The sequence below is a fragment of the Blennius ocellaris genome (assembly GCF_963422515.1).
Source record: "Blennius ocellaris genome assembly, chromosome: 13".
Classification (NCBI taxonomy): Eukaryota; Metazoa; Chordata; class Actinopteri; order Blenniiformes; family Blenniidae; genus Blennius; species Blennius ocellaris.
Window position 1 is genome coordinate 9776321 of NC_137662.1, and position 17781 is coordinate 9794101.

The following is a 17781-nucleotide window of genomic DNA, read 5'->3' on the forward strand; positions in this document are numbered from 1 at the left end:
CCCTTATTTACTTTACGTGTGCTGTCAGTGGACCAGCTGACTTCAAGATAAAAGTCTTCCTGGAGAAGTCAGTGGAGCATGCTGGTATATGATCACTATGTAGAACCATGCTTATGGACAGACAGTATCAATCCTGCTTACTGACAGATCAGTCTTGATCAACTTACAATGGATCATGTGACTCAATCACTGTTGCATTAGATCAGTTCTGATAAGAAATAACAAGAAATCAATCAGCTCATCAGAACTATTGGAAGACTGACACAAACAGGTTTATCAAAGCCAAACTGATAGCGACACAGAGGCACACTGTCATGGCAATGATGAAATCCCTGTTCATTATTGCAATTGCTTTTACTACTGCAAAACAGTTTGAATTAAATTGGCCAATTTCACTGAAGATGAGGCTGAGTTTACATCTTGACATCTTAGGGTTAACTTTTATATAAAACTGCACCACTTCAGTCAGAAACTGAACTTAAAACACCAACGTAAACAGCAACTTTCAGCACACTTGTCCAGTTTCTCTGAATTAATTGCAAACATGGTGGAAAATCCCTTTTCTTGCACAATAAGCAAAGAATCAAACCACAGAAGTGACAGCTGAATTATTTCCACCCACATCAGATACAAAGCAAAAGAAATCTAGCATTGAGAAATGTGCAGTTTAATGATTACACACTGCTCTTTGAAAAAATAAAACACAGTGTGCTAGTTACTCTACTAATATGAAAACCCCCAGGATAAAAGCAACGTGAACATTCAGTAAAAACAGCAACCAGGACAGAGCTTCATTGTTCCATCATTTATTTCGCAAATGTGGCATGAACACTTGCAAAACATCATCTTAAAGTTGGTCCAGTAAAAAAAAAAAACACTTGAATGATTTAATACTTTGTCTTTCAGCTTTTAAATTCTGTCAAGTAAATTTGGAGTCTCTATTTAATCTAAAAGAGGGAGTGAATTGCTAGTAGGCACCTCCAAAATCTTATTTCTTTCAATATTATATAAATATCCAGAAATCAATCTCATTTCCTAAGCAAAGCTAAGAAAGACTGGATAGAAATGCCATCAACATCTACATACAAAAGGGATTAGCTGACTATAAAATGTACAGTTTTTTTTTTAAATTTAACTTAATATTCACATTCATATATAAAACTTACAAAACCTGGATCTTTCAAACTCACTAAAAATATTTTTTTCTGTTACTTTTGAAAGATCATTTTAAATTACCGTACATTTAATGGATTATTCATGTATTATCAGCATCATTATTGTCATCATTTCTGCCATATTTGTTTGTTTTTCTTATTCTTGAATCATTAAAAAAAAAGTAAGTCAATAAATTAACATGCTACCTCAGTCCCTGAAAGCCAATACTCAACTGTGTTACTGAATGAGCATAAGATGGGCGTGTGTGTGTGTGTGTGTGTGTGTGTGTGTGTGTGTGTGTGTGTGTGTGTGTGTGTGTGTGTGTGTGAGAGAGAGAGAGAGAGAGAGAGAGAAAGAAATATAGGACACATAACCTGTTAGCGTACCTGCTTCAAACTCAAAAATAAAAAGGTGTTGGGGTGGGGTGGTCAAGGCTATTTCTGAGTCCATACAAAAAATATTTCATTGTAAATATATATAATATATTTTTATACATATTTGAATATATTTACAAATATAACCAGCACTATACATTATACTGTGTTTTTTTCTCCAGAATAATTGGGAAAGTTTATCAAGAGAACTGAAAAAGAAATGCATCAATATTAAAAAATAAACAAGAGAGACTTTTTAATATTTGTTCCCCTCCTGCTTTGTTAGTTGGAGCTCTGTCTCTCAGTCTATTTCCTATTCATCGTCTTCTTCTCATCCCTTGTTTTTCAGTTCACATCAGTCCATACATTCCTCCAGGAGCGAATAACAGTCTTGGAATGCCAGCCACTGGAATCAGATCGCCAAACAAGTAACGTCGATTGCCAACAAAAGAAACTTTGGGTACAAACATGAGAACGAAAATGTGTTTATATGAGGGAGAAAGATGAGGAAGAGGAGGGTCCCAGGAGAGGATCAGTTCATTCAGTCAGTACAAAATAGCCTCCGTGGGGTTCACTCTTTTAAGACCTCTCGTGAGTGTGTGGCAGTATGAAAGTGTGAAAGCAGCGCTGCCACGACCCAGTTCCTCCTGGGTCCGTTAGTCCTCCAGGAACCAGGGAGGGCGATGGGGGAGGCAGGAGGTTTGGGGGGATTGCATCCAAGGTGTCTGTGCTTTGCGTGTTTCGGGGGACATGGGGGGGGGGCAAGTCGGGGCTGCTGAGGGGGCTCATGTTTTGACGTTTCCGTTGATGTGCTGGTACTTGGGGAGGCACGGCTCATCTGGTAAGGGGTCGTGAGAAAACACAGAGTCGTCACCGGAGGAGCAGGAGCTACGAGTGTCCGGGAAGCTGGGGGAATACTGCTCTGCAGGGGCGCACAAGTCCAGATACTCCTGTGGAAACAGACAGAGGAATGGGAGTGTACTTGCGTGAGATAATTTACACTCAAACAAAAGACAAGAATGCTTGGAAGAACTGAGAGGCGGACATAAATTTAGCACTGAAACCCAGTCAACAAGACAGGGGACTTTCCAGAAGAAGCTGCGAGATGTGGAGAAGAGTATCACCTTCATTATGATATTTATCTAAACCATACCAAATCACCCTGGTAGGATTTATGAGATGGAACAGAGAAAATAATCTTAAACTGGATACTGTATGATAATATTTACAGGAATAATAGGTCGTGAATTGAATGTTGGACTGCTGGCTGTGAGATGGCAGAGTCGATCTGTCTACTTTTGGATGTGCTGCTAAATGGCTATGAAATGTTTGTGACTTTAATGAAAAGAAGACAATACATTAAGACAGGAAACCTGGGTAAAAATGTAGCTCATTGGTGTCAAAAGCACGCTTCTGCTTTTGTCCTCACAGATCTGGTGATCTTTTCACATAAACATTGAAAACGGATTATAAACGAGAAGTTGACAGAAGAGGGCTAACCTCCCCTCAAAAATGAAACGTTTGGAAGATGAAAACCTCATCCTGCAATTAATTTTTCAGTCAGTACCGCATTGCAAAATTACCCTGATTTTTTCACGTTGGCTGTGGCGCTCTTTTTTCCCCCCTTTCTGCTTGTCTTTCATGGCTGTTATTGGGACTAGGAAGAGTTCTTGGGGTTTTGTAGAAAATGAGCGCTGGCTTCCATTTTCCCAGCTCAACACAAAAAGGCTCATATTACTAAAGATCTCCACATCTGCCAGCGGTTTGGGGTAAGAGTGAAGGGAGGGGGAGCCAAAAAGTGGGAGAAAAAAGGCAAGAAAAGGCGCTTTATTACATTTCAAAAGTTCAAGCTCAAAAGTTGGGCTTTTCTGGCATAAATTCATGAAGTTCCAGCCCCAGAGTAGACGAGTCTTGACAGCTTTCCATCGACGGCCTCTTTTCAGGTCGGCACACGGATATCACTCAAGACAGAAAGGGGAATGGAAAGAAACCCTGGCCATTATAGGGAGCGAGGCATGGATGTGATGATTGGGCAACTTCGCTGGGCCGTGGCGACTTGGTTGGGTCTGGATCAAATCATCCAGACATTTTTTTTTTTTGGGTCATCGTTTAGGCCTTGTGTCAGCAACGTGACTGCTAATGCTCCAAAAGCTTTTAGCAGGATTCTACTGAACCCTGCATGCACTGGCAAGAGCATGATTGAGTTTGGCATAGAGAAACATGCACGTATCACATTATTTGGTTTTATTGTTATACATGGCTAGGCTTTTTTTTCTGCCAGGATGGGTTTGTGTAGAATGAATTCTGACCACCCTGTCTCCTGAAATGTTAATGAGCAACAATGTGTGTGAACAAGAGTTAGGCAGGAGTCATAGAGCTGCGCTCACCTCATTGGTGCTCAGGGTGAGGATCCGATCCAGATCTTCTACTAGCTGCTTGAATGTGGGCCTCTGGGACGAGATGGCATGCCAACAGTCTTTCATCATCATGTACCTGGGAAAGAGTGATTGACTGTCAGTTTACTCAAATAGAGGAGGGGATGACAAATGGATGGCAGTGTAATTTGGAGAAGTGTTGCTGGCACCATGTCCAAGCTCAATCTGTGTTACTCCTTATCTTTCCTATTGCCAAGTTTCAAAATTTGCCAGCTGAGTCTCCATATCAAAAGAATAAATCAAAACAGCAAAAGTTTGCTGGATTCATGCTATTTTCTTGGATTTTGATGGCCCATTTCTGATCACAAACATGCTTCTGAGTGATTTGGATCTTTAAAATACAATGATATGAGCAGGTCATGCTCTCCTTTTCAGTCTGTCTAGAAGAAGAAATCAGCTATTGTTCGCTGCTGCAGAGGTCTTGTTGTGAACAAGGGCACCGATAGCCGACAGTCACAGATAGAGTGGACACAGAACAGTCATGGATCTGATGAAGACGTACGTGGTATTGAGCTCAGTGTGAGCACTGGTGTGTATTCAAGATGGTTCCTTCAATTTGAGAAGAGAAAAATAGCAGCACTTACAACTCGTTGGTGCAGTTGCCTGGCTTGTCCATGCGATGACCCTCTTTGAGCAGCTTGAAGAGCTCTTCAACAGGAATGCCAGGGTAGGGTGAGCCCCCGAGGGTGAAGATCTCCCACATCAGCACCCCAAATGACCAGCTGGTGTGGGAAAAACAGAAATGCATGAAGTCAGTTTTGATGAGACACCAATATTTTATCCATGAGCCGATTCAAAAGCAAATAAGATCTGGTCTGATGCTTCATAGTGCAGATCATTTACACAGAGTCATTGGGGTTCAAGTTAGAAAACATGACCACAATGTGACTGCGGTGGTGTCAATGCCTTCTTTCTGCTGTCCAGTGACTTGTGGTGCGAACCCGCTGCCAGTGCTACTCTGGTCTTGATTTCAATGATGGCTTTTGTGCCCGACTGGCCCGTCACACAGAGTAGCATTGTCTGGTCACACCACACCAAAACAAACACTGGACCACTCACAGTAGACAAAAGAGAAAGCAGAGAAGTCCAGAAATGGCAAGCGATTAAATATTAACCACTTCCTCATCGCAGCGGTTGTTAAATATCGACAATTCCACTCTGCTGATTTCATCATCCTGCTACGAGTGTGTGTTTGTGACTCACGTGAATCACTGTGGCACGGGTACACAAACAGTGTATTATAACAGGCACACCCGTTTACAAACATACTGGATACATGCATTCAGGGTCAACCACAGGCTGACCGTATTGGTCGGGCCAAGCAAGCGCACAGGGACGAGCAGGTCGACCATTTATCAGCTTTTGCCATCTGTTTACACAACCAGCCAGCCAGGTTATGCCCGTGTCACTGCCTTGTATCTCTGCAATTGTTGACACACTCAGCTCTCCTCTCTGTGTCACTCTTTGAAAACACCTCTCAACACTTGTTAACCTGTCAGACCGCGCGAGTTTGTGTCCACCTGTATCCAGCAGTGACAGAACAAATAAACAAACACACACACACACACGCATGCACACACACACACGCACGCACACACACACACACGCACGCACGCACGCACGCACGCACGCACACACGCACACACACACACACTCCAGCATGCTCAGGGTCACAAAGAATCTGTTTGGAGTCCGGCTCACACAGATTCAGGAACTATATTTAACCCGCTAAGAACCAGAAGATCATATACTTAGTTTTCTCTTTGGATCCTGATTGTTTTAAAGCATTATGATCTGTATCAATATACCTGGACAGAAGTCAAAACATGTTGCAACCACGAGGGAAACACAGTTACATTGGAAATATTAATTTGAAGATATACTCAATTGTTTTGGGCCTCGGGACTTCATGGGTTAAAGAAACCAATCAGTAAATGCCTATATGAGCAAGGATCAGACACTGTGGTCATTCCTATCTCATTACATTCATACCTCATGCCGTTAGGTTGTGCAGCATGTTGGTGAAATTTATGATGATTGACTGAAAGCAACATGAATATAAATGTCGGAAAACCAGTCAATACACTGACATAAATCAGTGAGTAAATATGAAGATTAAAGCTTTCTAGGACAAGAGGTAGAACTCAGCCAGGCTCTGATCTTCCTCTCTCGCTCTCTCTCTCCCTCTCTCGCTCACTCTTTACTTGTACCTGCAGCACACAGAGCTGAGTCCCGTGAGCCCATTTGTCAAAACAGCAACGGACGACTTTCATTGGAATTCATGTATTCATTTAATCTGATGTCATGTATAGATTGCCTGTGCTGGTGGAGATTTTTGAGCACAGGACCCTCCCCGCCTCCACCTCTCCTCCCCCAGTGCCTTCATGTGCTATGTGAAAATGCCAATTACTAAAAGTGAGTGATGAATCGTAATTAGCGGTGAGCTGATAGAGAGTACTGCAGCAGCCACTTCATGCCTCCAGCCCCACCCCGCAACGCACTATTGATTAGAGCTTTACTGTGAGACATGAAGGGCATCATGCATGCATACACACACAAACAACTTCACAGAAGCATGAATGGAAACGATATTCTCTATCCAAATGTTTGACTGCACGAGCGTGCTGCGTTCCCCGTGCTACCAGTGCATAACTCAAACACACACGCAGACACACAAACAAAATCCCCCTCTCTCAGGGGTCAGCATGCAAGGCATTTATCTAATTGCCACATACACTTTCTGACGCCAGTGTCTGGAGCAGAAACTTCAAACAACGCTGTCAGAACATATAAGACTCAAGCAGCAAAAGGAGAGGGACGCACTCCCTTTGTTCTGTTTTTAGAATGAGTACTCTTGATCTTAAAAAGAGAGACAGAGACGGGTCAGCAATTCACATGCCAGATGAATGAAAATAAGAATGCTGGGTGGAAGGCGGTGGGAAGAGGTGGGAGTAGGGGTGGGAGTGGGTTATTTTGATCATGGACTCACTCCAAAACGATGAGCCACATGTTCAAAGTGCTACTGAATGAGGAGAGGAGAGTGAGGAGAGGATGAGTGGGTGTAGGGAGGATGAGGCCTGCGCTGACCATCACAGAATTCAGATGAGTGTAGAGGCCCTGAAAAGAAGATTGGGGGGGGGGGCTTCTGAGCCAGACGGGTTAGGGAGGAGCGAAGGGGTGAATTGGAGGAGGAAGGGAGCGGTGAGGAGGTGCTGGTGGGCTCCATGCTCCTTGCTCCTTGCTCCTTTGAAGCCAGTCAGATTAGTAACACAGCATTGGCTCCAAGTCTAGCGTGAAATCCTCACTTTTGCCACAAACCGGCCGGCACTAGCCCCAAGTAGCCAGTCATACACCAGCTAACACCCACCAAGACCGGACTACATAAACTGCACCCACCCCCTCCTCCTACATTTGTGAAAAACAAGTGTTTTAATGTGGCTGCAGGCTACAAGGAACAGCAGCAACAACCCTGGAATACTCTAACAAGGGGATTAAGCACTACTGAATGAATATCTTTTTATATAATTCTCATCCCACAGATGTTAAGAAAACAAGTGATTTATTTTATGTAATTTAAAGCCAAGTTGAATTTGCGGTATACCTCAGAAAAAATGGGACAGAGGCATGTTTATCATTGTGTTTAATCAGTATTTGTCTTAACAACACTTTTGGAAGCTCAGACAGCTAACTTTTATAAGGAGAAAAATAAATGGAAAGTTAAATGTTTTCTTCTTCTCATAAAAAAAGTTATACTTTGTTTTCTCTTATTTTTTGAGGAAACATGTGTCTCACAATTGTCATGGTTTCAAGTGACGGGTCTGGACTGCAGGCAGGTTTAGCACCCAGCCTGAATATTATGGAACCACATTATTGTGATGAGAGGAGAAAATGGGTTGCCAATGTGTTGCTCTTTCCTGAAAAGGATGTGGTACATCAGTGGTTCACAGTCCTACTTTTTCCATGAACCACACTGGATTGGCGGCAGATGCTCTCTCTCTCTCTCTCTCTCTCTCTCTCTCTCTCTCTCTCCTCTCTCTCTCTCTCTCTCTCTCTCTCTCATCTTTGATTTGCCAAAACATTACAGTGAACCCAATGCTAATAGACGCACCTCTGATAAACCTAAACAAAAGCAGGAAACTTCTGATCAAATGTAATAGACAGTCTCCAGGTTCCATGTAGAAATACAATTTTTACAGCCTCTGTGGAGGCAAAGCCTCAGGCCTCCTATGTGTCTGTGATCAAAGTTTGGAAACCACAGGTCTCGGTGGCGACTTATGTTGCTCTGCAGTGTATAAATATTGATTTGCATTAATGATGCAGTCAAAGTTGTGCAAGGCACCTATGCCATTAATGTGAGCAATGTCAATACAAGCCAGTTTATCCATAAAGAGGACATTTTCCTACTTCACCTTGACTCATCCAATATGTGCTCAAGACTAAAGATTTTCTCCAAAAGTGAATCTTTAACATCATTTTGTACTGTAGATGATGCGATCTGAATGCTTGGTAACATCATGCTCAGGAACATGGACATTATTCTATGTGGTTTGTGCATGTTTTGGTTGTGTGGCGCGGGGGGGGGGGGGGGGGGGGGGGGACGACGACGACACATAATGCACTTACACATCACTCTGGTGTGTGTAGACCCGGTCAAACAGCGCCTCTGGAGCCATCCATTTTACTGGGAGACGACCCTGCAGACACAAGATGGGAACAAGGTGAGAGGTCAAAGAAAATCTCTGCATGAAACCCCGAACTCTTTAATTTCTGGCTTCATCAGCAGGTTTGAAATCAGTTACTGCTGGGAGATCTCATTACTCCCGAATAAAAGCTGATACGGGAAAGTAGCCTGAGGAACGAAACACCAAAGGAACGTCTGTCTGGTTGGAGGATTTCCCAGAGGAACATTTACATTGTTAAGGCAATAGAGCTGATAAACAGGGTCACAGATAAAGGAAAGAGTTTATCTCTGTGTACCATTAAAACACCGGCTGAGAAACTAAGCAGAGTTGACAAGATGACCTTGGTTGACGTTTGCATTGTGGCTTGTATAAAAAAAATAAAAAATAATAATCTCTTTCGAAAATGAATTAATTAATTAAATGGGAAAAAAAACAATTCGGAAATAAAGAGAAATATTCACTTCAGCAGCCAGCTAAATGTTTGATAGGAAAAGACATTTTTCTCATGACCTATCCGTTATCAATACAATGTTATCACCCAAATAATATGTATAGTATATTGTCATATAAAGATGAAAAGTTTTATCAGACGCAGGGAAAATATACAGTAGTTAATAATGTGCTTGTACTGCTTTAAAATGAGTGCTCATTGCAGTCACGGCTGTCATTGTCCTCATCATGACCATAATCAGCATCATCCAATACTGTATTGTTGTAGTTGTCAGTTGGTTCTCAGCATGGTTGTGCATGTGATGAAAAGGCAATCATGCATATTAAATGAGGATGTGCAGGCAAATGCTGCTCTGTGGTGGGAAAGAAAGACACCACTGGGCCACTGTGGAGATGTCAATTATGTCTAAGCTGCTCCCCTCTCTCTCACTCTCCTTCTCTCCCCGCTGTCTCTCTTTTGGGTCGATTGTGTGAGTGTCGATGAAACGAAAAGAACAAGAGACCGAGGGGGTAAACAAGACAGAGCCTCCAGAAGAACCACATTCACAGGCTGCCTGGGAACCTGCAGCTTCTGCCAAGACACCAGCACACAACCAAAAAGATGAGAGTATGGAGAGAATTTGAGAAAAGAGGAAAAAAGCATGGTTTAATCCCGGAGCTAAGCTCTCTATAAGACTCCATGCAGTTGGAGTGCACATCCCCTCAATGACTTACATTGGTGGTCTTTTTATAGTAGTCGATGTTATGGACATCCCTGGCCAATCCAAAGTCAGCAATCTTCATGACGTTGCTCTCTGTGACCAGGACGTTCCTGGCTGCCAGGTCTCTGTGTATACACTGTGATGAGAGAGTGACAAAACAGAAGGGGGAAGGGGGGGAATGTGGGAGGTCACAGGGTGGGAAAAGAAAACAGAAGAACAAGAGTTACCACACTGCATCAATAAATGAGATCTGAAACAGGTGTATACAGAATTTGGAATGGTATTAAAATGTTTGTGGTGCATGTAATCACCCAGAAATCTCCCACACAGAGGTAGCACTTTGACTGAATAACATGACGCCACACTGAGTAGACCGACACGAACATGTCTGGATAAGTAAAGATTCTTCACATACTTTGCTACATATATGGTTGAAGTCGTGACTGTGTGCCGTCACCGTGTGAGTGCGAGTGTGTGCGCACGAACTTGCGCGCGCGCGTGTGTGTGCATGCCTGGGTGCGTGTGTGTGTGCATGTGTGTGTGTGTGTGTGTGTGAGACAGTATGCTCTGTCACATTCCAACAGTGAGAGGGAGCGTGAGGCTGCGTTCAGCCAACATGGCTGCACTGCTATTGTGAAAACTTTGCAATTCCTCTACACAGAGGGGCTTTTGTCATGGAATGGGAGACAATACGGGGATTGGGCAGGGGGTTTGGCTAGTGTTTTTAGGAGACAATATTCCCACAATGACACACAAACAAGCTTCCTGCATAAAATCTTCCTGGATACAGCACATCAAAACCCTATGTGTGTGTTCACTGGCACGGATCAGTGTAGGAGGAGGGAGGCTGATGGACGAACAGGACATTTTGTGTGCATCTCCCACTTCTTACCTTCTGGGATGCTAGGTACTCCATGCCCCTTGCCACCTGATAAGTACAGGAGACCAGATCTTTAAAGGTGAGCTGTTCATCCGAGACTCGGGCGATGTCGTATGAGTACTCCATGCCAGGTGGCCGCCGGGCTCGGAGGTACTCCCTCAGGTTGCCTTTGGAGGCGTACTCCACTATTACATAAAGTGGGCCTGCACAGAAAAATGCAAATTAGAATATAAACTCTGTCATGAATGATTCTCTTTGAAACAAAGTCACAAATTTATTGGGATTTTCTTTTGAAATACAGAAAAAACTTTAAACCACCTGCAAGAATATTGCTTAAAAGAAACATGAGGTAGCTTCTGCTAGAAACACCCTCCAAGCAACTCCATGGTCTAAAACAAATCTTCCTATGAGACTAGCTTATTGTATTCATGTGACAAGGGGGCAAAATGCAAGTAGTTCTTGTTTTTCATGAATCATTTTCCAAATGCATACCATCAAAAAGATTTTGAAAGGTCTTCAGGACAAAAAGGGACTTTCTGTGACGTGCAACTGACATGACATTCAAATTCATCCTTTTGATGCCACACCCAAATGTCTGTGAGTTACCTTCATGATAAAATTGCTTGTTTGATGTGGTCTGATGACACATTTTATGAATTTGTTGAAACATGCAGCAACTTCATTACATATACAGTGTATTAGCCAAGGCAGATCACACTGGCACTACGGCAACTTGAAAGCACTGAAAGATAGTGTTTGGATAATGTTTTTATGCATCCCCTAAAAAAAAACCTTTACGTATTCCAGTTCAGCTCACCGTCTTGAGTGCAGGCCCCCAAGAGGTTAATGATGTTCTTATGTTTGCCGATCATCTTCATCATTTCCATCTCTGACACCAGGTCAGACAGGTCTTTCTCTGTGGCGTCATCTAACAACAGAAGAAGATAAAAAGGTTGTCAGGGAAAGGTCAGCAAAACAAATCCTGTCGCTCCGTTAACCCTCTGACTCCTCAGTCTCGGGCTGCCCTGCCAGACAACACCTTGTTTTTTCGGTGCTTCTGATTAAGTGCGGCTGACAGACAATGTAGGCTAAAGTTACAGCAGCTATGGAAGCTCCTTGCAGAGACCACAGAGGTATCCTTTCAGTATTGGGGGAGGGAGGAGGAGAAATTAAAGACGTTCAATCGGGATTCATTATCTCCTGCATAGGCTCCTTTTGTTGTGGGCTTGATTGAGCCAGTAAATGTAAAAAGGTATCCAGATAGTCATTGCCTGCATTCCTGGGCACCATTACCATATCTGGAGTCATTCTAAAGGGCAGCTTTCCATTGTTAAGGCGGGTCCCATAGCATGCTGCTGTACCTGATCTAACAGTATCCCCGCAAGCCCAAGCCAACACAGTGCCCCCTTCCCAACCCTGCTGCTTTCATTAATCACTGAGGAGCTGCTAGCGTGACTTGCCTCTTTGTGTGGTGCTGATTGAGCTCTTGCCAGCTGCTCCTCTGGGGTCAGGTATGTGACCGCCCCTAACCCTCACCTACAGAACAACCTCCCTCCAGCCGTCACTCAGCAACCACCAATAACAAATAATGATGACGGCCCCGGGCTTCACCTTGCACCTTTACTGAACCTTCAGAGCTTAAATCACCCATAGAAGGTCCCCAGCAATAAGGTAGCATCTTATGTCAGCAGTGGGAGTACCAATCAGAATCCAGAGTCCAGAATCTATCCAAGCTCTGACTGTGCAGCATCAAGTCAACTTACCTTTCAACATCTTGACAGCGACCGTTACAGCGTCCTTGGGTTTGTCCTTATCGATGCCCAATGCCTCTGCCATAACAACCTGGCCAAAGCAGCCTTCACCAAGGGGTTTGCCCAGGGTCAACCTACAGCCACCAAAAGAAAGACAAGAAAACAGACAGAAAGCTAATTAGTTGATGAAATATAAGATGAAACTCATCAAATTGATCTGATCATTCAAATGATTCGACCTGTATGTGGGTTACAGTGCGAGACTGGCAGTAAATGAAACCAGACAAATAGCCAGTTTCCCACCCTCGCCTTTCTTTTTTAATTTTTAATTTTTAATTTAACTGAATAAACCCTCTGTGTCAATCAGATTGTGTTTGTCTAAGAGCTTTATTGGTGGCAGCTTGTGCACGGGCAATCTGTAGACAGTCAGACATGGCAACGACATTGACCTGATAAACCCAGGGAGAGCACTCATTTCTAAACTGTTTACCTCATCTTGGCATGTTCCAATATACAATCTTTACAAGTGATTACACTGAGCTTAGCTGACACAATAGCCATGTATTTGGAAGTCTGGCTTTGTGTTGTGCTACAAGTGGGCCTGTGTGCAATGCCAACTAGAAATGTAGATACATTTTAGTTATTGTTAGAACTGGTGTCCAATCTACTGTCCAAACTCTATCATAGTCACACGTATTTATCAGGGCTGCAGCACCCAGTTGGCTTCTGAACCACGCAGTGTATCCTGGTGTTCTTTTCCCTTGATTGACGGCTTCTGGCCCCACCTCCAGGGCCGAGTGTTCTGGCTAAGTAAACACTCACACTGCACAACGCAAAGCCCAAGCCCAGAGGCCAGCGCCTTGCTGTAGTAACACAATCCCCCATCTGTCCACGCGCTCCCGCCACACTCAATGGTAACCATTCTGTCCGTCCAGCCACACATAATCAATGTTATTTTTCCTTTGCACAAACCGCAAACGTTAGCATTCCTCGGCCCTCTGCGATCCCGACATGATCCCTCAGGCGCTGGGAAGATGGCCGAGGAATAAAGATACAAACATAGAGGCACGCAGAAATTTGTTTAGGCTAGAGAAAACATCCTCATTGGTTAATTCATCAATTGAATTCACCAGGACACCATTTGGCATGAGCCACAGTGTAGCATTATGATCTTTCCTTTTATATTTACAGCGATTTCAACAAAAGACGGGCCTGCATATTTACATTTGGGGATTTCCTCTTCTCTGTCAAGATTTAAGGCATCAGTTGAGTATTAAACTTCTCTAACCTTTGCTGTCCTGTTGAAATCCTCCCTGAAGCTTGTCACTGGCCATTGTAACTGTGACTAACTGAAACGTCAGTGGTGCTAATTCCTCTGGTATGAAACCGAGCAAACACTCTTAGTCCAAACATGCAGATGAAAGCTGCTCGTGCCAACCACTAATTACCACAGCTTCACTCCTCACCAACAGAAGCAAATGTGTGTCTGAGTATGGGTGAGTGAGAGTGTGACGTAGCAGCTGTTGTCATGAAGAAGCTGGCAGAGACTGGGCGCCAAGTTCAGGTCGTTTTACAACAGAACCAACCGCTGAATCAGAAGCTTTCATCTCAGCCACCGCAACGATTATTCAATCTAGTCATTATTGTCTGTACTCTTCTCACCTAGAGCGATTAACTTCTCACTGAGATAGAATCAGACAGATGCTCTGTGCTGAATATTTTGGCTTTCAATCACTGACATGCACTTTTTTGTTTTGGGGATTTCAGGACAAAGTCTGAGGGTATAGTGCTTAAAGCTGTCAAGCATACTGTCAGACAGGTACTCAATCCAGACTGTATTATTATGCTCACTCTTTTCAGATAAGATTGGCACCGAGCAACAATTCAGCATTTGAACTGCTTTATGCAGGAGCTTAATCCAATTTGAATAATTCTGTATTTTGCTTACGATAAAATAGTAAGCCTTGCCGTAACGAAGAGAACAAAATAACACACTGAAAACATCTTTCTGAGTCACTAAAACTAGCAAAACTCAAGGAAAACAGAGACAATAGGATCACGAGGAACGATCAGCAATCGACCGTAAAAAGCAAAGGCCTCTCACCTGTCTCGGGCAAACTCCCACCGTGGATCCTCTGGAAGGTCATACTCGGGAATTGGCTCATCGTGTGCAGAGCTTCGCCGTGTTGTGATCCGTACCAGCGGCGTGCTTGAGTTCATGGAAGAACTTGAGTCTGCCGACACCTAAAGGACAAAAATGAATGGCTGATTATTGCTGTCTGGGTTCATAGATCAAATAAAGCTCTAAGACATCACTAGAGGGACAAAGTGCAGATGTGTGATTATATTACTGAAATTGGCAAATATGCTAATAATTATTACAGCGTAATAATAAGACTTTGTTCATGTTTTTAAAGTATATGTTTAAACATGATGTTTCCAGGGCAGAGATTACGTCTCAGAGATGAGTGATAAGTGAGCAACAACAATCATTTTGATGTACAGCCATTAAATACTCAATTGTGGCACAGTCCCCAGGGCGCGTCTCTTCTCTCTCCACCCTAACCTTACCTTGACACAGGAATCGGTTGCTCTGCAGAATGTAATCCAACACTTTTTTTGTACCTTTTGGTTTCCCTTGAGGGAAAACTGTGGCTCAAATACAAGACAAAAAACCTGATTGCAATTTCAAGCAGCAGTGCTGACTCGCCTCGAGATGCATGTCTCCAAAATGACTCAGATTCTTTGCAATACCACAAGAAAAAGCCCTCTGAAGTGGATATTATGACGAGACTTATTATCTTGTGTACAAAATCCAGGTTGTAATTATGTTTATTAAGTATCAAGCGTGCATCCTTTAACATATATAGATTCTATTAAATTATGTCCTCTGTAATGAGTTCATTGTTCTGTATTTCTTTAGTATGTCTGCAGTGTGCGTTTTTGTCCTCTAGGGGTGTTAGATGCCTTTAGAACTCTTTATCTACTTTCTGTTACCTGGCGGCGCAGGGGGATTTGCTTGCTCAGTTTGTGGACTGCCGGTTGGCCACCGAAGTCGGGTTTCTTGGCAGTGTTCCTCATGCGGCACACCACCACAATGCCCACCATGCAGGCAATAAGGAAGACTCCAGCGCAATATATTGCAATCTCCACGTAGTCCGGAGAGAGGGGTCCTGGGGATTTCTCAAGAGCTGAGGGGAAATGAATAGATGGTGATCAGACAGAAGACACTCACTGATCACTCTTCTCTCACGCACGGTTTCAGAGACACACATGGGTATCAGAAAGGCAAACAGACACACACACACACACACACACACACCGTAATCATCCTTGGCAGGAAAACTAAATACAAATTATCGTGCAGCATCTTCTACTCTCTCTTTTTCCCAGGTTTCCAGCTCATGTGTTGTTACAAATAATCTCACTGGCTCATTCAGAGGCTGAAAATCATGAACCGATTCTGAATCTTGACGCAGCCGGTATAACCATGGCTCTGCCTATGTTTCCATTTTCTGCTGATGTCGAAGACACGCGAGCACAAACACACAACCACGAGCGATACAACAATACGCATATCACTTCAGACGGCAAACAAGGGAGACTGGTGTCCTTGGCAATTGTATATGACCCTGACTTCCTGTTGAGGAAATGGGCCGCGTGTGCTGTGTGCATGTGTGAGTGTAGGCTTCATGATAATGGCCTGTTCCTTAATGCACAGCCCTACAGAGCACAAACAAGGCCAACTAAACTCTCAGCCAGCTGGAGGAGAAGCCACATGTTACTCCTGCCTGCCTTCTTATCGGCTGGTCTAAAAAACCACAGGACACGCACACAGAAGTCTCAGCCTCGCAGGCGCCAGTGGTGCAGAAAGAGCACATCAAGGGCAATAAATACGGCATATTACTCCCAGTGGAAATGGCTTTCTTGTAATCATTACTTTGCATTGTGTACAGAAAAAACAGTGCTGTGATCTTGTTGAAGCCTTACTTTGATACGTGTTTTCAGACAGCTTTCAATCTCATTTCATGTCCTGTGTACTTCTGACTCAATGTCAGACAGAAAGGATCACCTGAATAAGTTGAAGTGAACTTATGCATATATTGACAGTATATTTTGTGTCTCTGATCTTTCCACTCGCAAAATTATGCACTAGATGTACTGCAACGAGTTGATAAATGGACACCCAGACGTTCATAAACATGCATTTTTCACATTCATTGTGCAGGAATGTTTAGGTTTGGCTCTGATAATTGAGAAAGCTATGTCAACGTCACACAAAGGTTGAGCTTTAACTTTCGATCTTTATTTCAAGGAGAAATAAGGATCTCAAAAGGAGGCAATTATCAGAGCCAGGAAAGGGCCAGAGAAAATCTGGAGATTTGGTTGACATGCAGACTCAGAATCAAAGTGTGGCACTGAAAGACCAAGAAGGAGAAAGAAGAGAGGAATAAGAGGTGGGAGACAAATGATCCCTGCCTTCTGGAGTCTGGAGACACTCGAGCTGCCCTGGGAGCTAGAAGTCATCCGCAAACTGTCCGTTTTCTGCTACTATTATAGAATATCTGCTTTTGCATTACATTGTCTGAGATGTCGACTGTGGTGGTTTATCATGGTAATCTAATGTTTGAGCTCTGCAGACTCCGGAGGGAGGACTTGCCTTACATGAAGGTCATTTAAATGGCATGTATCCAAAAGTTTTAGACCAGAGAGTGGAAAAAAGAAAAGGGAACACAGTATACAAGTGTATATACCTGGAAGCACCGTCAACCAAGCAGTGTGATAGGAGATCCCAATAGAATTACCCGCCAAGCACGTATACTCCCCAGCATCTTCAAATGTTACATTGGGCAAGTGGAGAACTTCTATCTCCTTATCTGTGGTGTTAACGCCTGCGGTCTGGTAGAAGGGAAGAAGAGGAGTGCAGAATAGGAGGGGAGAAAAAAGAGCGAGTGGTAGAAAGGTAGAAAGATGGAGAGAGCAAGAGAGAGAGAGAGAAAAATGAGACCCACAACACCAATAGAGAAATAAGAGCAGCTGGATGGTCTCCACCGTTGAGGTTTCATCTAAAGGAGAAGATATTAGATTGGAGGATGTTCCCAGTGTGAGAAGGAAACACTGATAGAACCCAGTACGCCACAAAAACATGACAAAATACCACAAACACAACAAAAACAAACAGATCCCATCACCATAAGGTTCCCATCCCAGAGCCTAGTCTACTCATTTGACTGGACACATGCACAAACAGAGAGCATGGAGAGCACTGCGACACCGCACACCGTCTTGACACAGCTTGGCAAGTTTAACATTGACAATACCAAACACGAGCTCTGACAGATTCAGTGTTGCG

General features: G+C 43.5%; 1 protein-coding gene across 2 annotated transcripts in view; it reads right to left on the reverse strand.

Moving 5' to 3' along the window:
• Positions 1-790: 790 nt before the first annotated feature.
• The window catches only part of fgfr2 (fibroblast growth factor receptor 2), a 39135-nt gene continuing 22144 nt past the window's right edge, over positions 791-17781 (reverse strand). The window contains exons 8-18 of one of the 2 annotated variants that reach the window (XM_080507297.1): positions 17183-17327; positions 15426-15619; positions 14533-14672; positions 12441-12562; positions 11495-11605; positions 10690-10880; positions 9811-9933; positions 8588-8658; positions 4549-4686; positions 3917-4022; positions 791-2479 (exon numbers count right to left, since the gene is read on the reverse strand). In XM_080507297.1, the coding sequence (XP_080363423.1) occupies positions 2315-2479; positions 3917-4022; positions 4549-4686; positions 8588-8658; positions 9811-9933; positions 10690-10880; positions 11495-11605; positions 12441-12562; positions 14533-14672; positions 15426-15619; positions 17183-17327 (1506 nt within the window). In that variant the 3' untranslated portion in view covers positions 791-2314. The remainder of the gene's footprint in view (positions 2480-3916; positions 4023-4548; positions 4687-8587; positions 8659-9810; positions 9934-10689; positions 10881-11494; positions 11606-12440; positions 12563-14532; positions 14673-15425; positions 15620-17182; positions 17328-17781) is intronic. The other variant, XM_080507298.1, reaches the window with a different exon arrangement.